Source organism: Necator americanus, chromosome II (genome assembly GCF_031761385.1).
Source record: "Necator americanus strain Aroian chromosome II, whole genome shotgun sequence".
Taxonomy (NCBI): Eukaryota; Metazoa; Nematoda; class Chromadorea; order Rhabditida; family Ancylostomatidae; genus Necator; species Necator americanus.
The window spans coordinates 40,437,911-40,457,628 of NC_087372.1; the positions used below are offsets into that span (position 1 = coordinate 40,437,911).

The 19,718-nt window shown below is 38.2% G+C and overlaps 2 protein-coding genes across 6 annotated transcripts; one reads left to right on the forward strand and one right to left on the reverse strand.

The window, feature by feature from the left end:
- Positions 1 to 2,072: 2,072 nt before the first annotated feature.
- RB195_020913 (uncharacterized protein) lies at positions 2,073 to 5,166 on the reverse strand (the record flags this gene model as incomplete). The annotated part of the gene is made up of 12 exons (XM_064189453.1): positions 2,073 to 2,249; positions 2,314 to 2,409; positions 2,475 to 2,612; positions 3,099 to 3,198; positions 3,258 to 3,339; positions 3,410 to 3,482; positions 3,550 to 3,702; positions 3,990 to 4,127; positions 4,216 to 4,372; positions 4,436 to 4,497; positions 5,044 to 5,067; positions 5,128 to 5,166. The coding sequence occupies 12 exons, from the start codon at positions 5,164 to 5,166 to the stop codon at positions 2,073 to 2,075; spliced, it is 1,239 nt and encodes a 412-aa protein (XP_064045334.1).
- Positions 5,167 to 7,273: 2,107 nt separating this feature from the next.
- RB195_020914 (uncharacterized protein) lies at positions 7,274 to 18,578 on the forward strand (the record flags this gene model as incomplete). Of its 5 annotated transcripts, none has more annotated exons than XM_064189455.1 (33): positions 7,274 to 7,354; positions 7,551 to 7,631; positions 7,692 to 7,837; positions 7,896 to 7,985; positions 8,218 to 8,287; positions 8,406 to 8,525; positions 8,584 to 8,718; positions 8,812 to 8,918; positions 8,985 to 9,090; positions 9,524 to 9,724; positions 9,795 to 9,884; positions 9,943 to 10,071; positions 10,122 to 10,247; positions 10,790 to 10,954; positions 11,013 to 11,124; positions 11,182 to 11,329; positions 11,385 to 11,530; positions 11,894 to 12,037; positions 12,084 to 12,232; positions 12,684 to 12,802; positions 15,160 to 15,211; positions 15,809 to 15,951; positions 16,022 to 16,127; positions 16,241 to 16,345; positions 16,496 to 16,549; positions 16,633 to 16,752; positions 16,837 to 16,929; positions 17,156 to 17,277; positions 17,803 to 17,893; positions 17,976 to 17,990; positions 18,171 to 18,229; positions 18,288 to 18,396; positions 18,543 to 18,578. In XM_064189455.1, 33 exons carry the CDS (start codon positions 7,274 to 7,276, stop codon positions 18,576 to 18,578), a joined length of 3,570 nt encoding a protein of 1,189 aa, XP_064045335.1. The 5 variants fall into 5 exon arrangements, with proteins under 5 accessions (XP_064045335.1, XP_064045336.1, XP_013307894.2 ...); XM_064189456.1 differs by having other exon boundaries at positions 18,294 to 18,396; XM_013452440.2 differs by lacking the exons at positions 7,274 to 7,354; positions 7,551 to 7,631; positions 15,160 to 15,211; ... (10 more) ...; positions 18,288 to 18,396; positions 18,543 to 18,578 and having other exon boundaries at positions 12,684 to 12,809.
- Between the last annotated feature and the right edge of the window lie 1,140 nt (positions 18,579 to 19,718).

Consider the following 19,718-nt stretch of genomic DNA (forward strand, 5'->3'; position numbering starts at 1 on the left):
TTAATATTGAAAAAATTTACCTGCCACCCATTATGCAACTAATTCAACGACGATATTCCATTGTACGGATTCCTTCTCGGAGATGGAGATGAATTGCTTAAAGGCAGCATGACACGAATCTGATGAGGTGAGGGAATCTGCTGGAAAAGCTGAAGATGAGGTTGTAGATTGCAAGATCAGGGGGTGGGTCCGCTTATCCATCACGGATCTTCCGAAAAAATGACGTGGGAACCACTTTACTTCCTACGAGGAACGTTGGAACGCTCCTCTATGTATACGTTCTGGTCTCCTTAGCAGCCTAATCATTGGTTTTACTTAAATAGCCTGGTGAAAAGAAGTTATTGATCTTCGACCGGTCGCACTTCGATGCGGCGCATGCACAAGGGTGGCGCTTTGGAACTTAACAGTAGGGAAGTACGGGATCTTCCACGCCGTTTCTTACGGCGATCAAGGAGTGATGTGCGGAACCACTTCTGATCCAAAAATCTACAACCCAAACTCTAGATTTTCCCGTGTACCACCTTACATTCCTGGTATCCTGCCTTTAACCGAACACACATAATTAAAACTCCGATGCGGTGTGCTATACACATTTTTTTGTCGCGGATTCCAATATTCCTGATTTATCGGGTCGATCCTTAATGCAAAAGCAAGTTGATGTGTGCTGTTTTCCTCTAACATCTCGCTTGGATAAAACATGACTTTCAACCGAGGCATCTCCATCGCTGGATTGTACCACTCTACATAGACCACCTGCAGTAAGGTTTTCACTCTTTTCCCGGAATGCAGCGTGAGCCTTAAAAAAGTCAGTCAATCATACAAACCTTTCTGATAACTTATGATTATTTATGATCTCGACACTCACTAAAAGAAAAAATTCGGATTTCCTTCATACTCTCGGCGGTTACCTTTTCATGAACTCATTTATTCAAATTTATTATATTATTATTTTTTATTTTATTACATTATTTTTATTTTATTGTTATTTATTTTTTTCAGTATAATGAGGATGTACCGTTGTTACGTACCTTATTGAAAAGTTCAAAAGTTTTCATGTTTTCTTTAACACCTATCTACACTGACTCCTTAAATCGGATCTGCATGCAATCTTTCTCGTCATTCGTTTCTTGCAAACAAAAAAAAGAACGGAAAATTGAAAAAGTTTAGGAAATTACCCTAGAGAGAATAAACATAAAAAACGTAAAAAAAATCACCCGCTTTTTATGAGCTCAGTTATGTATATTTCACATATATCACATATTTAATATGTGGAATTGCTCTTTTTAAGATTTTCTCTCAAAAATACTAAATAATAAACTTTCAGCGCTCTTCACATTACATTACTGTTACTTTCATGTTTTCGGAAATATTTTCTGGAATTTTCAGGTGACAACGTCGTCAACAGTTGTTTTTAAAAGCTCTCCGCTTCGCAAATTCCTGAACCACACGTTCTCGTCATCGTTGAACGCGCATCACAGTCAACCAGACAGATATACAAACCAATGTCTATATTTTTGAAGATTTGTTTGTGTACAGGAAAGAAAAAAAAATATGTGTAACTTGTACACAAGCATTACAATATAACAATAATATAGCATTACAATATAACAAAGTAGTAAAATTTATTTATTTATTTATTTATATTTAGATATTTATTGCGCTCAAAGGTGTGTAAAGAGGAAGAGGCAAGGAATGAATACAAAACGATAATATAGAAACAAAAAATGTAAAACAACATGCAAGATCGCGTGAAAACGAGCTAAAATAGTTTTTATTTTCCTTGTTTCCTTTATTTTTATATTTTATCCACTTATTCTTACTTTCTTACTTTTATTTTTTTTATTTATTCTCGACCTGTTGTTTTTTTTTAATTTCAAAGAATTCAGGTTTCTCCTTCATGTTTTATGAACGTTAAGCCCAAATTCGTATCCATAGCTTCATCAGGTGACTCGTCATACGTGGACGTATTTATATGGTCACATTTATTCTTATTTAAAGGAAAGAAATACATTTGTCGAATTTTTGAATGAAGAAAAAGTTGAAATAAAACAATTTCTCCGTAAATTCACTAATTACTTCTTTGTAACTAATACATCATAGATTTTCGTATGCAGATTGTTATAGGTGAGCGTATGTTTGCCAAGTCCAGCTTTAAGTGCATTTGTTACATAGGAAATCACTAATTCGTTGTCTGGATCCATTCGAATGCACTGTCCACCCATCGATGGATGTCCAATCTGCCATGATCCCTGAAAAGTCAAAAAAAAAACGATGAAAATAATCACTAGGAGCCACGAAGCGTTGAGAATTCACCGTTGGACTTCTACAATAGACGAAACCATGCCCTTTACTTTCCTCTTCACCAATTGTATGGTCGAAAAAATTCTCGTATTGCGGTTGTCGAAAGGTCTTAAGCGTTTTAGATGACATTATTATTTTAGATTCTGGATAAACGCGAAAGAAAATATTGTTACTTTGAAAAATTCTTGTGAAACAAGAGTTCCATCCATGAAAATCTGATGTAGAAGTGCTAGTCCACGAGCGCTTGCCACACCATTCACAGCTGGTTGTCCAAATGTTCGCACTAATGGATTGTTGAACATCTCAATGCTCTGAATGGTGAGTAAACAAACAAGCAAATTCTATTCGAAAATATTTTCAGCTGTCATAGAACCACGCAGTACAGAGGAGTGGAGGCAACGAATTACGACACCTCCTCCCTTTACCATCACAGAGTTCTACACCTCAGAGGTTTGGAGGATTGTGATGCATTCGGACGAAGCCAGTTGGACGTACTTCACCTTCTGTTACAACCGTGATGGTCCCTAACTCCCAACCCCTGTCAGTGGTGCTGTTCTCTTGTTAATATTAGTTTGGACGGATTTTTAGCCACATATTTCCCTCATAAAGTCCTCGAACAAAGAAAGCATGAACTAATAAGAATGTGGCGAAGAGAAGGCTCACACGGAAACAAGAAGACGAGAACAAAAACGTCTCCAACGTCTAGGATAAATCGTCGAGATTCCACGGATATATATCGAATTATGCAGAAACGACTACAGTGATTTGAATCCACTCTTCAAAGCTCTCCTTCTCACCTCACTTAGCGGTGTTGGTCTCCTAACTCCTGCTAAACTGGAACTCCTGCACTGCAAGATATTACCCATAGAGAATATCCTTCGGTCGTGCACCCGATCCCTAAAGATCAGCGGTTCCATGTAAACATAGCGGGAATCCGTGAATATCCACATTCTAACCGAAAAGCTGTGCCTTTCAACGGTGACAGCTTTGCGATTCTACTTTCTTGTTCAACACATGAACCTATGTAGACGTCTGTGTCTGGAATTTCATAAGGGTAAAAGTAATTTTGCTTAGCTTTGTAAAAAATAAATAAATTGACGGTACGTACTGTGCTTTTGCTGGACTTCATCGCGGAAAAAATCTCCTATGCTACGGTGTTGCCCGTCAATCCGACAGAACACCTTTTAAAAACGAGGATTTTTTTTTTCGCTGAGGACAGGTGCACGTCCATACTCTGTGCCGTCTCACCTGATCGAGTAACCATCCAAATGTTATGGGATGATAGGCGATCTTCGATCCTGGCGGGTACTTTGGACACTCCTCCTCAATCAGCTTCGAGATTCTCATTGGGTCTCTTGCTTCGTCCAATGTAATTTCTTCTTCGAAATATGGCAGTCCAGCCTTTATGAAGTTAATTGAATGGATTCAATTGGGAAGTACTATATGTGACCAGCTTTATTCTGAGAGAAGTAAAAAAAAACCAACAAATATGGGTGAAAAATATGGCCTACAAAAGCAAAGTAGAATAGAAAGAGGTGTGATTGTAAATGTTATTAGATTATTGTCCCCGTATTTATCATTGGGACACGGTTACGCTTTTCTGAGATCTGCTAAGCATGAGAATTTGAGGAAAAATGCTCTTCAGGTCCCCAGAGGTAGCGATCGAGAAAGACTCAAATTTGACCTACTCGATGTGTGAGGATCATGTCGATAGTGATCTCATGCTTTCCGTTCTGACCAAATCCCGGCCAATATTTTATAACTTTATCCGAGTAGTCACATTCTTTGTTGTATACTTTTAACGCCATGCAAATTGCTGCCACACTCTGTGAATTTTATTCATTTTAAGGTTTTTAAAAAAGATATTATATTTACGGTATTTTTAAAGATATTTTTAAGGTAAGGGTCGCTCACTTTTGTGCAACTAAAAATGTTTGTAATTGTTTCTCGAGTCCAATTTCGACCATTCGCTCGATCAGCCCATCCACCCCACAAATCCACAACAAGTTTTCCTTTGTGATATACAGCGAGTGCAGCTCCATCGTGTTCCAATTTATCCGTAAAATTTTTCCTGAACCTGCGTTTTGCGTCTCTAACATTCGTAATAAGACACGATTTGTTGGAATCTACGTACATAAAAACATCCTTCACTCCTTCAAACCCATCTACAGCAATTCCGTCAATGTAGTCGTTTCTCTTAATAAAAAAAATAGTAACTTATATGAGCAGTTATTTTCAATACTCATTAGAGATGGACGGCCGTTATATATAAAAAATCAATATTGTTCAAATGTTAAAGCCATCACCCTTATAGAATCTGACTTGGTATGGATCTCCGATGGACGTACACTATCCGGGATTGTACACTGCGGGTACATGGGTGGTTCCGCTCATCTTTCCCTGATCGTAGTAAAAAAAAACGGCATGAAATACTCTTTTTTCACGACGATTTCAGTTGCTAACGCTCCACTTTTGCACACGCGCCGCATCCAGTTGCGCAGCGGTCGGAAGATAATGAGTTCTCATTGTCCTCTTATTCAAGTGAAACCCATGGATAGGTTGCTGAGGGGATCAGAACGTGTGCATAGAGGAGCCTTCTAACGTTCTTCGTAGGAACTAATGCAGTTCCCACGCCGTTCTTTAGGGCGATTAGGGAGAGATGAGCGGAACTTTTTTTTATTTCTAATGCTGATATGTTGCTCGTAACTGTTTTGAGTTGAGCGATTTTGGACAAAATCTTACCCTCCTCTTCCTTAGCTGTTGTTCCTGAAAAAAGTACCTATTAAGCTTGTTTAATCAGTGAACTTCGAACAGTATTTCACTCACTGGTTGTATTTTTCCCTCAGTTGCGATCCCAGCAAACATCTCCTGATTGGTCCACCTAACCTTTTTTGAGGAATTGCGAATTAAAATGAGACGTACCCATTTCAAATGAAATGAATTTTGATACAGTTATCGGATAGATGAAAAGTTTGGCTGATTACAAAGTTTTTAAGTGATGGAAATCATTTTTATTCAAGAGAGTGGATTTATTGGTCTTTCACTAGCACTTCCACATAATTTTATAATTTTGTTTAATCAAAGCAAATAGAAGAGCTTTGTTTATCTTTTGTCTTTCATTCTTTGCTACAATACTGCCTTTTCAACAGTTATACAGAAAACAGCACTTTTTGAACGACGCGGTGGAGGCAGCAGGTGGAACCGAGGTGGGACCTTTGCAAACTGCAGCGATGTGTGGTGCCAGCAAGGGTTTTACCACGCTCCCAGCCGCTACGCTTCACCGAAGCGCCTCCAGAGAAGCCGCATACGCAATTGCGTACATGCTTCATCTCGTTTTGACCCTAGTATACATTTAGCGGTCACTGGAGCTAATGTGCAAACGTTTGGACCGATAAGACTTTAAGAGTGGCTTTAAGTCAGTCCCACCTGGACGCTGTTAGTCTGCCTCCACCTCTCATTTGAAGGCATCACTCCACGAATCTGAGGTGGTACGGATTTCAGGTGGAGTGTTCGTATACGGGATAGTAGATTATGGAGAAGGGGTGATGGGGGCGATTCCGTCCATTTCTTCCTAATTGCCGTAGAAAACGACCCGGAAGGTACTTCTTCGGGCGTTCTGGCGCACTATTTTCTACAAGGAGTTCGACTGGAGCGCGTCAGCCTTGCGCGGCGCCCCATCTTCCTGGGCGTTTTTTACGGCAATTAGAAAGAATTGGACGGAATCACCCTCTTTTCCACAATCTCCTATCCCTTATAAGAATTCTCCACCTGAAATCTGCATCACCTCAGAAAGCAAAGAAACAAAATAACTTGGAAGCAGCGTGAGCAATCTAGGCAGTTTTTTTTTGTTATTACTGGAGGAGTTCGTATTCATGTGGTGCTGAAGTAATAATATATGTTTCTATAGCAACCCCAACGAGAATTTTGTTACTTAATACCACTTCTTATATCAGAAACCTCAACTTTTGTGGTAGGTGCTCTTCTACTGTATGTACATTCGCATGTATACCATGCGGTCGTGACCTGTTCTTTGCAGTTCTGTTTTCTCTCTGATTTCTGAATGCCTGCAAGATTTGGGATCTTTTTGTTTTTGGTTTCGGATGTATTTCTTATGGTACGACTTGTCCTTACGTTAGCAGTAATAAAGAGCAGTAATAATCTTGGCTCCTGCTTCACTCTGATAACCGACAAGTTTTCAAAATTTTACTACAGTAGCGACTCGCAAAATACGTGCGTGACTGCTCGTTCAGCCATGTATAGGAACTAGTTTCTCTGGTTGGACCACCAATACAACTAATGTTTCTAATATTTTTGAAGTTCCCGCAAAATACTGAGCTCAAATAGGACCTATAATAGCGTCGAAATGATGTGAAGCACGGTGCAATTGCGTACGCGGCTTCTCGCGAGGCGGTGCGGTGGAGCGTACTGGACCTCTTGGTGGCACCATCCATCGCTGGACTTCATATCTATATACCTTCGATTTGTCCATATTTTAGAAACACCATTCGAAATAAGAGATGAAGCTCGCTTTTTTTTTCTCCTCAGAACCGTGCTAAGAGTAAAAAAAATGACACTTCTTAACTAAACACACACACACACACACAGAGGAAGCAAACCTAATTTCATGTTTGGGTCCACAAAGGTGTGGACCTAGAACTCGCTCCACATTCTATCTCAAAAATGCAGAGACCTAAAGTAGGGTAAAATTCGTCGTTGGGGCGGGGGCACTCAGTGGCGCCCTTATTTTTCCAAGTAAACAATTAAATCAGTTGGGGCCCTAAGACCTAAGAATTAGTCCAAGAAGATCTATGACATGTAAGCTAAAGTTATTAAGAGAAAAAAAAGTTAGTTAGAGCGTCGAGAAATAAAGGGGCCACTGAGTGGTCTCCCAACCACATTTTCCCTCCGAAAATATACGTTCCCGTGGATTTCTGCTCCAGAAAATCTTTGGTTAAAAAAAAAACGTGTGCGTATGTTATATGGTATATGCCGTGCAGGAAAAAGTATCAAGGTTACACCTGCAGCGTGCCCACTGAATTTGACGGACCAAAGTGTACGAAGCTTACTACATCCAGAATTTTGTCCTTTTCGAAGTAGTTTGTGAATATCCGGAGTAGCACAGCGTGATACGGACTGATACGTACTCCTACTGTATCCTGACTTCATCATCTCCGCAGACTCGCACGTAGCACTTCTCGAAATTTGTGTATTTTTACGTCGTCAGATTCAATTACGTACATTCAATTCAGTATATTTCTGTCAAGCCTTTGTTTAACTTAGAATTTTTATTCCCTGCTTTAGTCAGTTCTTCCACAGCTTCTTTGTTCTTGGTATCTCTATCTTATAATCTTTGTTTGAGAGTTGTTTCGAGAAATGAATTGTGCTTTTAGATGTTTTGGGAAGAGGAGAAAAAACTAGGCGAAACAAGGGACGAAACTATCGAATCCTATGTCTGCTCAAATAGATTGAAGGATATCCTAGAACTTCCATATACATTACAGGAGTTATGGGGAGGAAACAGACAGTTAATAGATTAGTACGTTTTCAATGTTGCTATTTGTGAAAAATTGTGAAAATAACCCCAATTATCTTAGTTTCTGTCGTGATGATGTGCTCAAAGAGTTGGCCAATACAGCTCTTCGCCCGAAAATTGACGATTCGCAGCCAATCAAAACTCAGTACAAGTATGTTTGATGATTGAAACTTCGTATTTTGTTATGAAGTCCGCTACAGTTTGCAATCCACAACCAATTTCTGAGAATATTCAAAAGGCAGCGTAGAGGAGTGTTTTTTGATGCTATTTTATGTTATTGTACGTGTATACCGTCTTCCCTTCTGCTATACTTAAGTCACTAGTTTTATTGTTCTAGAGTAGATTGGATTTCTGCAAAATCTTATTGTATTTCACCATTGCAGGCTTTCAAACGCTTGCATGGAAATCTTGACCTTGCGAAACAACAACGAAATCACGGACGCATTCCTTGAAGTGAGATTTTCACCAGATTCCAGTATTAGTTTTCTTATTTACTTCATCAATCAGTAGTGATTTTTTTTTATATTTCAACTTCCTTCTAACCATTTTCCTTATGCTTACTTATTTGCAGAGCGATGAGGCCATGAAACCCGTAAAAGATTTTTTCGTTGATAATCCCTCTAGAAATCATCTAGTTTGTGGATTTTTCATGCGAATTGTCCAGCATCTGTTCCATAGATCTCTTAGCAAGGTATAGCAAACGCAATTTCGTACGTGTTCTTCGCAATGCACTCATTTGTTTGATTTAGACATTGGATATCTTGTCTTCATGTGACTTTATATCTAACTGCGCATCTAATTTACGAATGGGTGCAATAAGCGAGTTGCTTCAAAACATAGTCTGGATTCCAGAGATTGCTGATGATTTTTTGAAAATCAAAGAGGTAAATCTATTGAATTTGTTGACTTTCACTTATGCATTGACCATGATGGGACGTTTTCTGTTTGGGATTTCGTCTAATATACAAATCTTGCAGTGGTACGTGAAGGAAGGTTTGTGCATGAAAATAGTGGACCTGCTAGATCCCAGTCAAGCTGTGTGTGTGCACGAGAACGTGATGGAATTATACACAAATTTAGTTCGGTATGCCTTTTATCGATAGAAAGCTGCTCTTGTTTTTTTTTTTCCGTAACGAACTTATTGCTTAAGAAACACCAGAGATCAGATGTATGCGTTAGATGTAAAAACCGATGTTTTGAATGACGAATTGCAGTCGGAAAATCTGATGTCTATATTGATGAAAAAGATTTTCTTGGTATGTTTCATACTTGTTATAGTTCATATCTTTCCTTCAGTTTTCTTTTCTTCTCTTTTTAGAGTGTGACTGCTTCATAATTCCCACCTATATCGCACAGTTAATAAGACAACAAACAACTCTCCTAGTAATGCAACGTTTGCTTCTTATTTTGAAATTGAAGCAGTTGAAGCAGTGTCTGTCGACGAATTAATTGTGCGGCATGTTGCTATTGTTGCTCTGAACTCTCAAAGAAAGAAGTGTTAACGTTTTTTATACGTCCTCAATTTTGATACGGCTCTGCTTCCCTAATTATGTGCAATGCATCAACGTTTTATTAATCACCCACACAATTTTCTTTATTTTATTTCTCAAGTTTTATTTCCTAAGCAAATCTTTGCTGTCGAGTTTCTCTGAAATATTTCATTTCAAACCCATTAACAGTACATTTCAGCGGGATGAAAATGGAGCTGTGAATTCATCTGTAACGCGTAATATCTGCGAAATACTCATCTGCCTTCTAAGCTCCAACCATATTCTTTTTCGACCAAGTCACACCTTGTACAAAGAGTTCAACGGTGAAATTCAATGGGTTGGAGGAAATCCGTCGGCAGCGCTTGGACAAAGCGAAGGATCGAAGGAGGCCGAAGAAAGGGTAAGCTCAATTCCTGAGCGTGTATACTTTTCTGTCATTGATTACTTTAAATGACGTGGAGTTCATTTAGTTATGGTGTCCTGACTCCTCCCGAATCACAGAGACGGTTGTAGCAAGCTACACGGGCGAACTAATAAATTTGGTTGTTGAGGAGTTGAAGGTGTTTTTTTTCAAACATTTTTATTCCCTCTTTGAAAGTTTATGTTATAAATTTTTAGGCGAATATTGATCCTGTTGATGAGACCTGGTATTATATTCTGCGTTTAATTGTGGAGTTGTGTGACACAAACCATCTGCCTACGCATGAAACACTTGCAGAACAACTCGAGAAATGTGATATTAAAGAGGTTAAAAGCAGCCCAGCATTATTGCAGATAACTAAACTTCACCTTTTTAGTTGTTCCTGTCTGTCTGGCATCATCCACGATGTTCTGTTCTTCATGGATTGATACAAAGGATTGTATCCTTCATCTTATTCTCGGTGATGGATAAGCCTTCTCCACTTATTGCTCATTTATTTAAAGTGAGAGACATTTATCTCAACTTTTTCACTTGATAGAGGAGTTCCACAGAGTGTCTTTCTTGAGGAAAAAGAAACTTGACTGACTGTATAGTAGAAAACAGTTCTTTTTTTTATCATTCGGTGTATATTACATCTTCGCATATCGTGGATTGTGTACGATTCGCCTTCAGAAACTCAGTTCGAAGTCCAAAAATACTGGATTGGACATGTCGTCATTTCTATTGTTACAGTACTATCTATTGACGATATCCGTTAAGCGACGGATGTATTTCTATCCTCTGTTGGCAGTAAAATACACATGTGGTTCCGCAGATATATTTAAAAAAAGAGTTATATTTGACTAGGGCTTCCTTTTGGTATAATTCCTGGAACACTCCACTGTCTTTTTTACGATGGAGCAAGAACGAAGTACCGCTACAGCGGTAGAGAAATTTTGAACTGAACCAGATATTTATGCAACTCGTTCCTGCCTATTTAACATTATGCACCCTTTTTCTGTAGGAAGTAATTAATGCGCTCAAAAAATAGCTCTGAAATTATAGAAAGTAAATCTCTTGGAAATGTTGCGCCACGGTGTCGATCCTCAGTGTGTTCTTCCGAAAATTGATCTGTATTCGCTTCGAACACACCATGTCCATATAGCGCTGGCTATCGAGCAAGCAAGAAAAACTTCAACGAACAAGGAAACAATTGAGGAGCTCATAGAGGTTGTTGACTATGCTGTATTAAGTATGTATGACTAGATGCGTGGACATATTTTTACAGGGTTGCACATTCTGGAAGGAAGTTGTAACTAAGGTTGATGAATGGCTGACCTGGAATCTTCCGGATCCCGATGTAGCTAATGTTCGGCCATCTCTACATCATGAGAATATTGGTAGTGATTTTTAGTCGTCTTATTGCATTTTGTTTTGACAGGAAGATGGCTCTGCAGGAGAAGTAATGGATGATTTCGAGCGCCAGATTGGAGCAACTCAACAACATGTCCTGCACGAGTTCAAAACTCAAACCGTTTGTGTCCCTATGACGGATGTGTTTGATACAGCGCTAGGAGAGCTACCAGTAACCTCGGAGACCAAAGGGTTAGTGAAGATTGTGCGCTTTTTCCGTAATTACATTTTTATTCTTTTTCTTCAGATTTTCAGTCCACGGGATACATGTGCGTAGTGTGGATATGGATCTGGAAGAGAACGATGTAGATGAGAGCAAATTTGAGGAGGTGTGCGCCCCGAAGAAATGCACGCTCCTAGACGACTGGCCGCAAGTAAATGCCGACAAATCAGGTGATCATGACAAATCACCATGTCTATTTACATTATGGTGTAGGCAGAAGAAGATCAATGGTTCCCAGTTCAGCACATTGCGTTCGCTATTTTCCGTATGAGCTCACTGATTGATTTGCCACCCCTGTAATTGTTACAGGCATAGGGGTGATCTTTTTGTGAATCTTTTAAGCCGAATTCTATTATCACGTTTTTGCAAACAGCATACAACATGGATCGTATCGTTTTACTTTTTTGATTTAGTGGGCAATTAGTTATTACAGGATTCTACGCAAGTTGTGATTCTGATGGTTAATAATTTCAAGTTTTCTGCAGCGTTCGATATAGTTGCAGATTCCTTAGAGGAAAAGAAAAACTTTTCAGCTGGCGACAACTGGACTGGAGTGAAGAAGTCAAATGGAGAAGCTGCTTTTGATTGGCTGGATAATTCTAAGAACTCGAAATTCAATGATGCTAATAGTTTCCCGGTTCAGTGGAATGAGATGCCAACTAAAGGAAATGGTTCAGGTAAAAACTGAAGTCTTTTTTTTCATATTTAAAATGAATATTTCAGACGCAGATGATTGGGCTTGCTTTCCACAAGATAGCAGTACCCCAAAGAAATCTGAAGATGAAGATGAATGGGCTGATTTTTCGACGATGAAGAACAACCGTAGTCTTGCGTCGGACAGATATAGTGACTGGCCTGGAGCTGATTCAGAGGTGATCGAGTTATATCACTGACGAATGTCAAATCGTCTTGAATTAGAAGTCGCATAGAAATTAGGGCTCAAAGATCAATTTTCTTTTAGGATAAATGCGATATTCATGATTTACAAGAATAATTGTTCTTTTTGCCTTGAATCTACATATTTCGGAAAAAAAGAGGACATTTATGGCGCAATATCGCGTGTGGAGATACAAATCCGCACGATTTTGAATCGCAGCTGATTGCGACCTTGCTATTCTGGCAATATTGTTACTATGTTTGGCTTCGAGTTCAAGCTCGTCCTCGGAAACAAACAAGCGAAAGCGGGCGCAGTACGATAATCGCGAATTTTTGGCCGCTGCGTTTACCTGCTTTTGTATTACTTCGACCTGGGGGAGAAGAAAAACGAAAGAAAAACAAATTGTGAGTTGAGACGAAGTACATCTGTATACGTGTTTCTTTCAGAACACAACTTGGTCGAGCTCGAAGGAAACTGAAACAGCGGATCCTGTTTTGGCTGGATTTGCGTCTGGGGTTATAAATTCTTTGGACGAAAACTCATCAGCATCAGCGAATCAGAGCGAGTGCTAAGCTTTTTTTCACATATTTTTTGATAAACCAGATACATATTATACCCAACGTTTCGTGTTGTTCATTTTGCATCTGCGCTGATGCTTGAAGTATGACCTCATATTTTGCCCAGTGGTACTGATACGGGATGTTCTTAGATTTAATAATTACTAAATTTGAGTTTGAACATTATTCAAAGGTACTGGAGTTCGGCATTTTTAATAAGACTGAAAAGTTGACGTGACCAAGAATTAATGTTTCTCATATCTGGGGTGTCCGATTTTGAAGCAAAAGTTTCGATTTGGAACACGTGGTTCGCAAATTCGTTGCTCACCTCATCTGTTCTTATTTTTCTCCAAAAACAAATTTCGTTGTGTGTACACGTTCTGAGGGAAATAAAAAAGTTTAAAATTGTTCATTTTCTCCCTTCTCATAAGAATGAAATACGGTCCAATTTTTTTTGTAAACACCGTTCATGTTGTATTTTTGGCTATTGTGACATATTGGAGAAACGTGTTTCCTAAAGCATGGCGTAGCGAACCCAATTTTGATACTTCATTATAAAAAAACGTTTGAGATCATTTATTGGAAGCAACTATTTCAAAAGGCAATCGTAATTAGAGCCGTAATTGTAAAAACTGCACAGTCTGTTGTTTTGTATCTGAATGAAGCCAGTACTTTTGGTCTGTGTTCAGAGCCGAGTACCCCTCTTTCAGTAGCTGATTACTTGTTTTGTACTGTTGGTGGTTATGACATCCTGCTCTATCGTATTACATTCTCTTTATTTGTTAGATTTTTCGTATCGATTCTATAATATGTGGATTTATGTGAATTCTCACATCTTCTTTGTCCTGGTGGTTCTCACTTTTCAAGAATGTTCGCAGTACAGCCATGTTTACAGTATAGTCATGCATGGATGTTACCGGTCTCTTGACTAGGCGAAAATTTCACTTTGTCTCAAAGATATCTTCATTATATCGTTTTGTATTCATCTGTAAAGAAATTGTTATAAGATGTTATCTTGGGTTGCCTTCTTATCATGTCACACGCATTCCATTAGATAGCACGAAGGCAGATGAACTTAGTCTAGTTCGTCAGAAGCAGTTGTTGTCTCTTATCGATCTTTTTCCGCTTTGGTTTTCTGTATTTCATGTTACTTGCTATTATTATTAATAATGGTGGTTGTAACTATATTGTATGTAAAAAAAGAATTCGCTAATGTGGACTATTTTAAATATTGAAGTTAGTATACTCAAATATCTTCTTCTTCGACTCTCTTTGCATTTTATTTTGAAGTTCATAGTCTAAGTGATGCTTACATAACTGGCTTAGAAATACTCTGTTTTTTGAGAGTAATTTCAATCTCTTATGTTACAAAACGTACAATCACCTAAAAAAAACTTGTCTTATGGTGCAACTACGTAAGCAGTTACACTGGATTCGTTGCCCGATTGGAGATATGGACGGTGCCACTGTGGTAGCTGCCGTTTAGATATTGAACTTATGCAATACAAATTCATGCGAACTACTTTCCTTTGGAAAAGTTCCGGATGTAATCTGCAAAGCAGTCATGCATCTTTACATCACGTTTTGGATAACTTACGTAGGCAGCAGTTAGGATACTGTTATAACTGAAGTTTACAATTACTCATTAATCTATAGATCTACAATACCTTACATTTTGATTAGAATGTTTTGTTATACTAGTTGTGTAGAAATATAGTCGGTCAAAACGACATGAAGCAGCAGCGCTCGAAAAGGCGTAGTGGAGATAGTGGTTTGAATCTGTGGGACCATTGCGAACTACAGCAAGGGATGGCGCCAGCAGAGGCCGCCCGCCCTTAGATTCAAACCATTACGTTCCGCCTCATCGCTTCGAGCACAACCGCTTACGCAACTACACCGTGTTTCATGTTGTTTTGATCCGACTATAGTTTTGTTTTGTATTCAGTGTTTGTGTGGTTTGTCCCTACAGATCGTCTTAAATTCCTTCTTGTATCATGCTAGTAAGAGTAGTTTAATGAGTGCTTGTTGAACTATATTGAATACTTTCAATATAGTTCTAGAAGCACTCATTAAAGTTAAATCTAAGTGAATAAAGTTTTCATTGTTTGGATGCAATTTAGTATTCAGTTTCAGCTTTTGAACATTCTTTTTAAATTTGTTTTTATTCATAACGCCAGTCTTCTTCATTGCTACCTCACATGATTATCTTTTCATCTTCGTGGTGAAATTACAAGTAGTTTTTGCTTAATTAGATTGACGTATAATTTCTCTGAGTTTTTCGGAATAGGCTATAAAGAATTGGGTTAAAACGACGTGAAGCCATTGCAGATAAATAGGCGATTACGGTTGAAGTGGCGCATTGAAGCAAGTGGTTGCGATCGAGGTGGAAAACTGCTCTACTCCACCCGGCTGTCGAGGTGGGTAAAGGTTCCGTCTTGACCACAGTGGCTAGCTCGACCGCGCCGCTTCAAACACAGCATCGTACGCAACTCTGCTGAGTTCCAGATCGTTTTGATCCTGCTATAATACATGCCATATTTTCGTGTGAGCTTGAAAACTAAAACTTATTTTCTTAACTTTTCTTTCAAAAATACGATCAAGACTGCGCATAGTGTTTAATAAGACAAGAAGTTTTAGAAGTTGAGTTCTACTTTCCTTTCGAAAAAGTTGTGTTGATTGTTATGTCCATGATTTATATACGTCGCTGCCTTTGCTTCCTACTTTTACCATTACTTTGTTTTACTGTTCATACATGCGTAAAAGTTCAGATAATTAGTGTAAATTGTTTTTTTTAGCAGTAAAAACTTTGAAATTTTGAATAACTAGTTCATCATTGTAATAGATGTCACAGTTCTTTATGATTCTGTTATATTTGCTTCTGCACTAGAAGTACTGTATTCCTTCTACTTTTCCCTCTTGGGAAGACCAAATCGGAACACAAGTTAATGTATCGCTTTTTCGATTATTAAAATTTTCTTTTGTTCACATGATTTGTTCCGAAGAACATTTTGAAGATGTCATCGAAAAGAAAAGTGTTGTTGATGGGCAAGAGCGGATCAGGAAAGACAAGCATGCGTTCCATCATATTTGCCAATTATATTGCACGTGACACGTCCAGATTAGGACCAACTATGGAGGTGGAACACGCGCATGTCCGGTATTAATCCACTAATTTTTATGTAAAAGTAGCTTTGAAAATTCTTGTTTTATGTGGATGATTTTTACAGATTCCTTGGAAATCTTGTTTTGCATTTGTGGGACTGTGGTGGACAGGAAACGTTCATGAACAACTATCTTACTTCACAAAAAGATCAAATATTCAAGAATGTACAGGTAACCTATATTTTAGTCTCTTTTTGATTGTTTTTTTTTCTCGTTATTACTTCTTTTTTATTTTTCCTCTCGAGTGTAAGGCCTTTTATCGGCACATAGTAAGATCTTTGCAGGTGTTAATTTATGTTTTCGACGTCGAAAGTAGAGAATTCGAAAAGGATCTCGGTTATTACCAATCTTGTCTTGAAGCGCTTTTACACAACTCACCCAATGCTCAGGTATGTTAGTTTGGGTTAACAAGCATTTTGAAGCAGCCTTCCGTGGCAAATTATATGCAAGCAGCAGTCGATTGTCGTCGAATTGTGAACGGCTTATATCCTGTGTCCTTCATAATTTGTTTAACAGCGATTTTTCTCCACTTTGTTTAGGTGTTCTGCCTTATCCATAAAATGGATCTTATTGAAGTTGATCATCGAGATAAGGTATTCTACTTTTATCATATGATGTTTAGTTGCTAGATTTTAGATCTCCTATACTATCCTTTATCTCTTTAACCAAACTACAGACGTTTGAAGACCGAGCAGCCCTCGTACTAAAATTCAGTGAGTTAGCTGCAGGCGCAGACCGTGTGAACGCCGTTTGTCAATGCTTCCGTAGTAGCATATGGGACGAAACGTTATACAAGGTTCGTTAACAAGCAGTGTCAAGTGATTCTTCGCTGTTGGCTTCACTTTTTTGATGTTGTTCTTTTACTCATGCATGTTTATAGGCATGGTCAGCAATTGTATATAAACTGATTCCAAACGTTAGCATAATGGAGCAAAAGTTGAAACAGTTTGCTGCCATACTTGATGCTGACGAAGTAAGCCATGCTACTGCGTTCGCAATTGTTTCCTTCCTTCGTTTCCCGGAACCAAAGATTCTATTTTGGATCCTCTTACCTTCATAGCTCTTGGGTTGATTCCATAGTATACTTGCCTCCATGTCGATTACATTAAAAGTGCTCGGTGACATGGATTTTCTGTTTATTGATGAAATTGTTTGGAGTTTTTTTTTGCCATTTCTAGTATCATCGCAATAACTTTTAGGTCATGCTTTTCGAAAGAGCAACATTTCTTGTGATTGCTCACGCGGAAATGACGGAGCATCGTGATATGCATAGATTTGAGAAAGTCTCTAATATTATTAAGCAGTTCAAGCTCAGTTGTAGGTACGTAATAGCGTTTACATGTTTTTTTCTTTCTTTTTCGTACTGCGTTTATGTCTTCTGACTGTCTGTCTTCTGTCTTCTGAGGGTCTTTATCAGGGATGACAACTCCATAAAAAAAGTGAAAGTGAACGTTTGTTAAATTCTTTTGCAGAAACACTTATTTATGCTTTTGACTCAAAAAGAAAATAAACAGCCGTGTCACCTTGCTTTGAATTCAAACTAGTGCTGCAATAGTATGTTAACGCTGCTGTGTGATATGCGGGAAGTTTCTGTTGATTTCATAGTCTTCACTCAACCACTTTGTTCCTTCATTTTCAATTATAGTCGAACAAAGCACATGTTCGTTTCCCGTAGCTTGAGCATGCGCTTTATTTTTTGTTTTTTAAGCAAGAATGCATCTCTGTTACCAATTCTTGTCGTGAAATCAATGTTATAGCTCAAATCTCGCATATTTATGAAAATCTAGAAAGTTGTGGAATTCCTAGGGCGTATTGAAATCCATAAATTTCTCTAAATTGTTTTCAGCAAAATGGGCTCACAATTCGAGTACATGCATGTAAGGAATAGCCGTTTCGCTGCATTTATTGATGCATTCACTCCGAACACCTTTATAATGGTTGTACTTGCGGACGGGAACGTTTCTCCTGCAGCCACTCTCATGAATATTCGTTCTGCAAAAAAACATTTCGAAGCACTAGAGTCGAAGTAGCTTAGTAAGTTTAAATCCTTCACGTAGTAGTGCTGTAGTGTTTGAGAAGCATAGATTACTCAACTACCTTTTTTGTGAGGAGTTGCTCGATATGCGGTATTCGAAATGTCAATAAATGTGTGGATTTCACTCAGGAAAAACGCTAGTACCGCTATTTGTGCTGAATTTCTATAATTCTTTTCAGTTATTAAGTAAATGCCAACGCCGTCGGCGTCGTTTATCCACAAACAGTCTCATTTTGAGGTACTGTTGACGACTAACCACCTAAAATTGAATGTTTTTGGAAGCGATGTCTTTGTAGTTTCAGGGATTCACCACTAGGGCTGTCACGCTCATTGGAACCACTCAAAAACTGCTGCTTTGACGTATGCAATTCCATTAATATGCGGGTTCAAATTGTACAGGCTATGGTAAAACTTGCAACTTCTTTCACGGAATTTTAGCAGCCCTTTGGCAAGAATTATGTCAGTCTATGCGATCGTAGAATATGTTGATCATAATGATCGCGTACTTTTCTTATGTTCTTTAATTCAAGTGAACAACTTTTGCTTTTTAGATTGTAACTATTCCTTCAACTTTTCTGGATTACTGATAATCAGAGATTATCATACACTAAGATGGAGCGTTCACCTTAAGATTGTGAAGTTGAAAGGCTGTGATTTGAGTTTCTATGCATCGTATAGTATTCGTTTCATTTTGTTACGTCTTTACCATTTCTCAAAATGTCGTTGATAGCAACAGGAGAAAGTCTTATGCAGAGCTGTTCCTATATTTTGACTGTTTTTAATATGAGTGGTCGTTTTAGCCCTAAATTACTGACGTGGAATAATTGCTCCGAGAAAAATCTTGTTGAGACTACAAAATAACTACAACATAGTGGGATGTTTCTAAACTTTCTAAGCATAGCAAACAAAACAGTTGGTAGTGAGTGCGTGATGAAAATAGTTATCTTAAGTTTAGTCTCGTGTAGCTTGCCAAATTATCTTGACCAATAGATAGCAGTGCTTGCGATTTTCATGCGAATTTTTGTTTTTTTCATGTTGAGGTTATAAGTTTGCATTTTTGCTCCAAATATTCTTCCAAATTTTATCCATAATTTTTGATGATCGGAGGAATTCGAAAAAAATGTAAGCAAAACGGACTAGCAGGGGTCGTGTAAAGAACGAAATGTAGCTGTCTTTGTGGGAAATAGTGCAGTATTTGTAATGGTTTAGCTACTATTTGCTCGTAAATGGTATTACTAAAAAAGGAAAACGTGTCGAGAGTCAATAAGTATCTCTTCGCCGCCAATGTAAAATACCAGTTGTTATTGTGAGTGCATAAGAACATCGAAAATATGGATCTGATGTAATCTGTTAGATAGCCCAACCATCCCAGAAAGTAGTAGCATTTTGCCCATGTTTTACTCATCATTCACATTTTATAACTTCTCTTCTTTTTTCTTCTCATATTCTGCTGTGCCTTTTGCTGTGTCTTTTTTATGCCACATACATTTGTGTTATCTGAAGCTGGTGCATTTCTGCTTATTTTCGACTTTTCCTTCTTTTTTTTCATTATTGTGCCTTGTTCTTATGTTTGCTAAAAGTTGCAGCCAGCAATTCATTGTAATAATTTGATCGCATTTTGCTTTTGATGTTTTACAGTTTTCGTTACGCAGATATTTGCTTCAGATTATAAAAACATAAAGGTTACGTTATAATGTATTTGTTGTAATATTTGCGGCTATTGATCC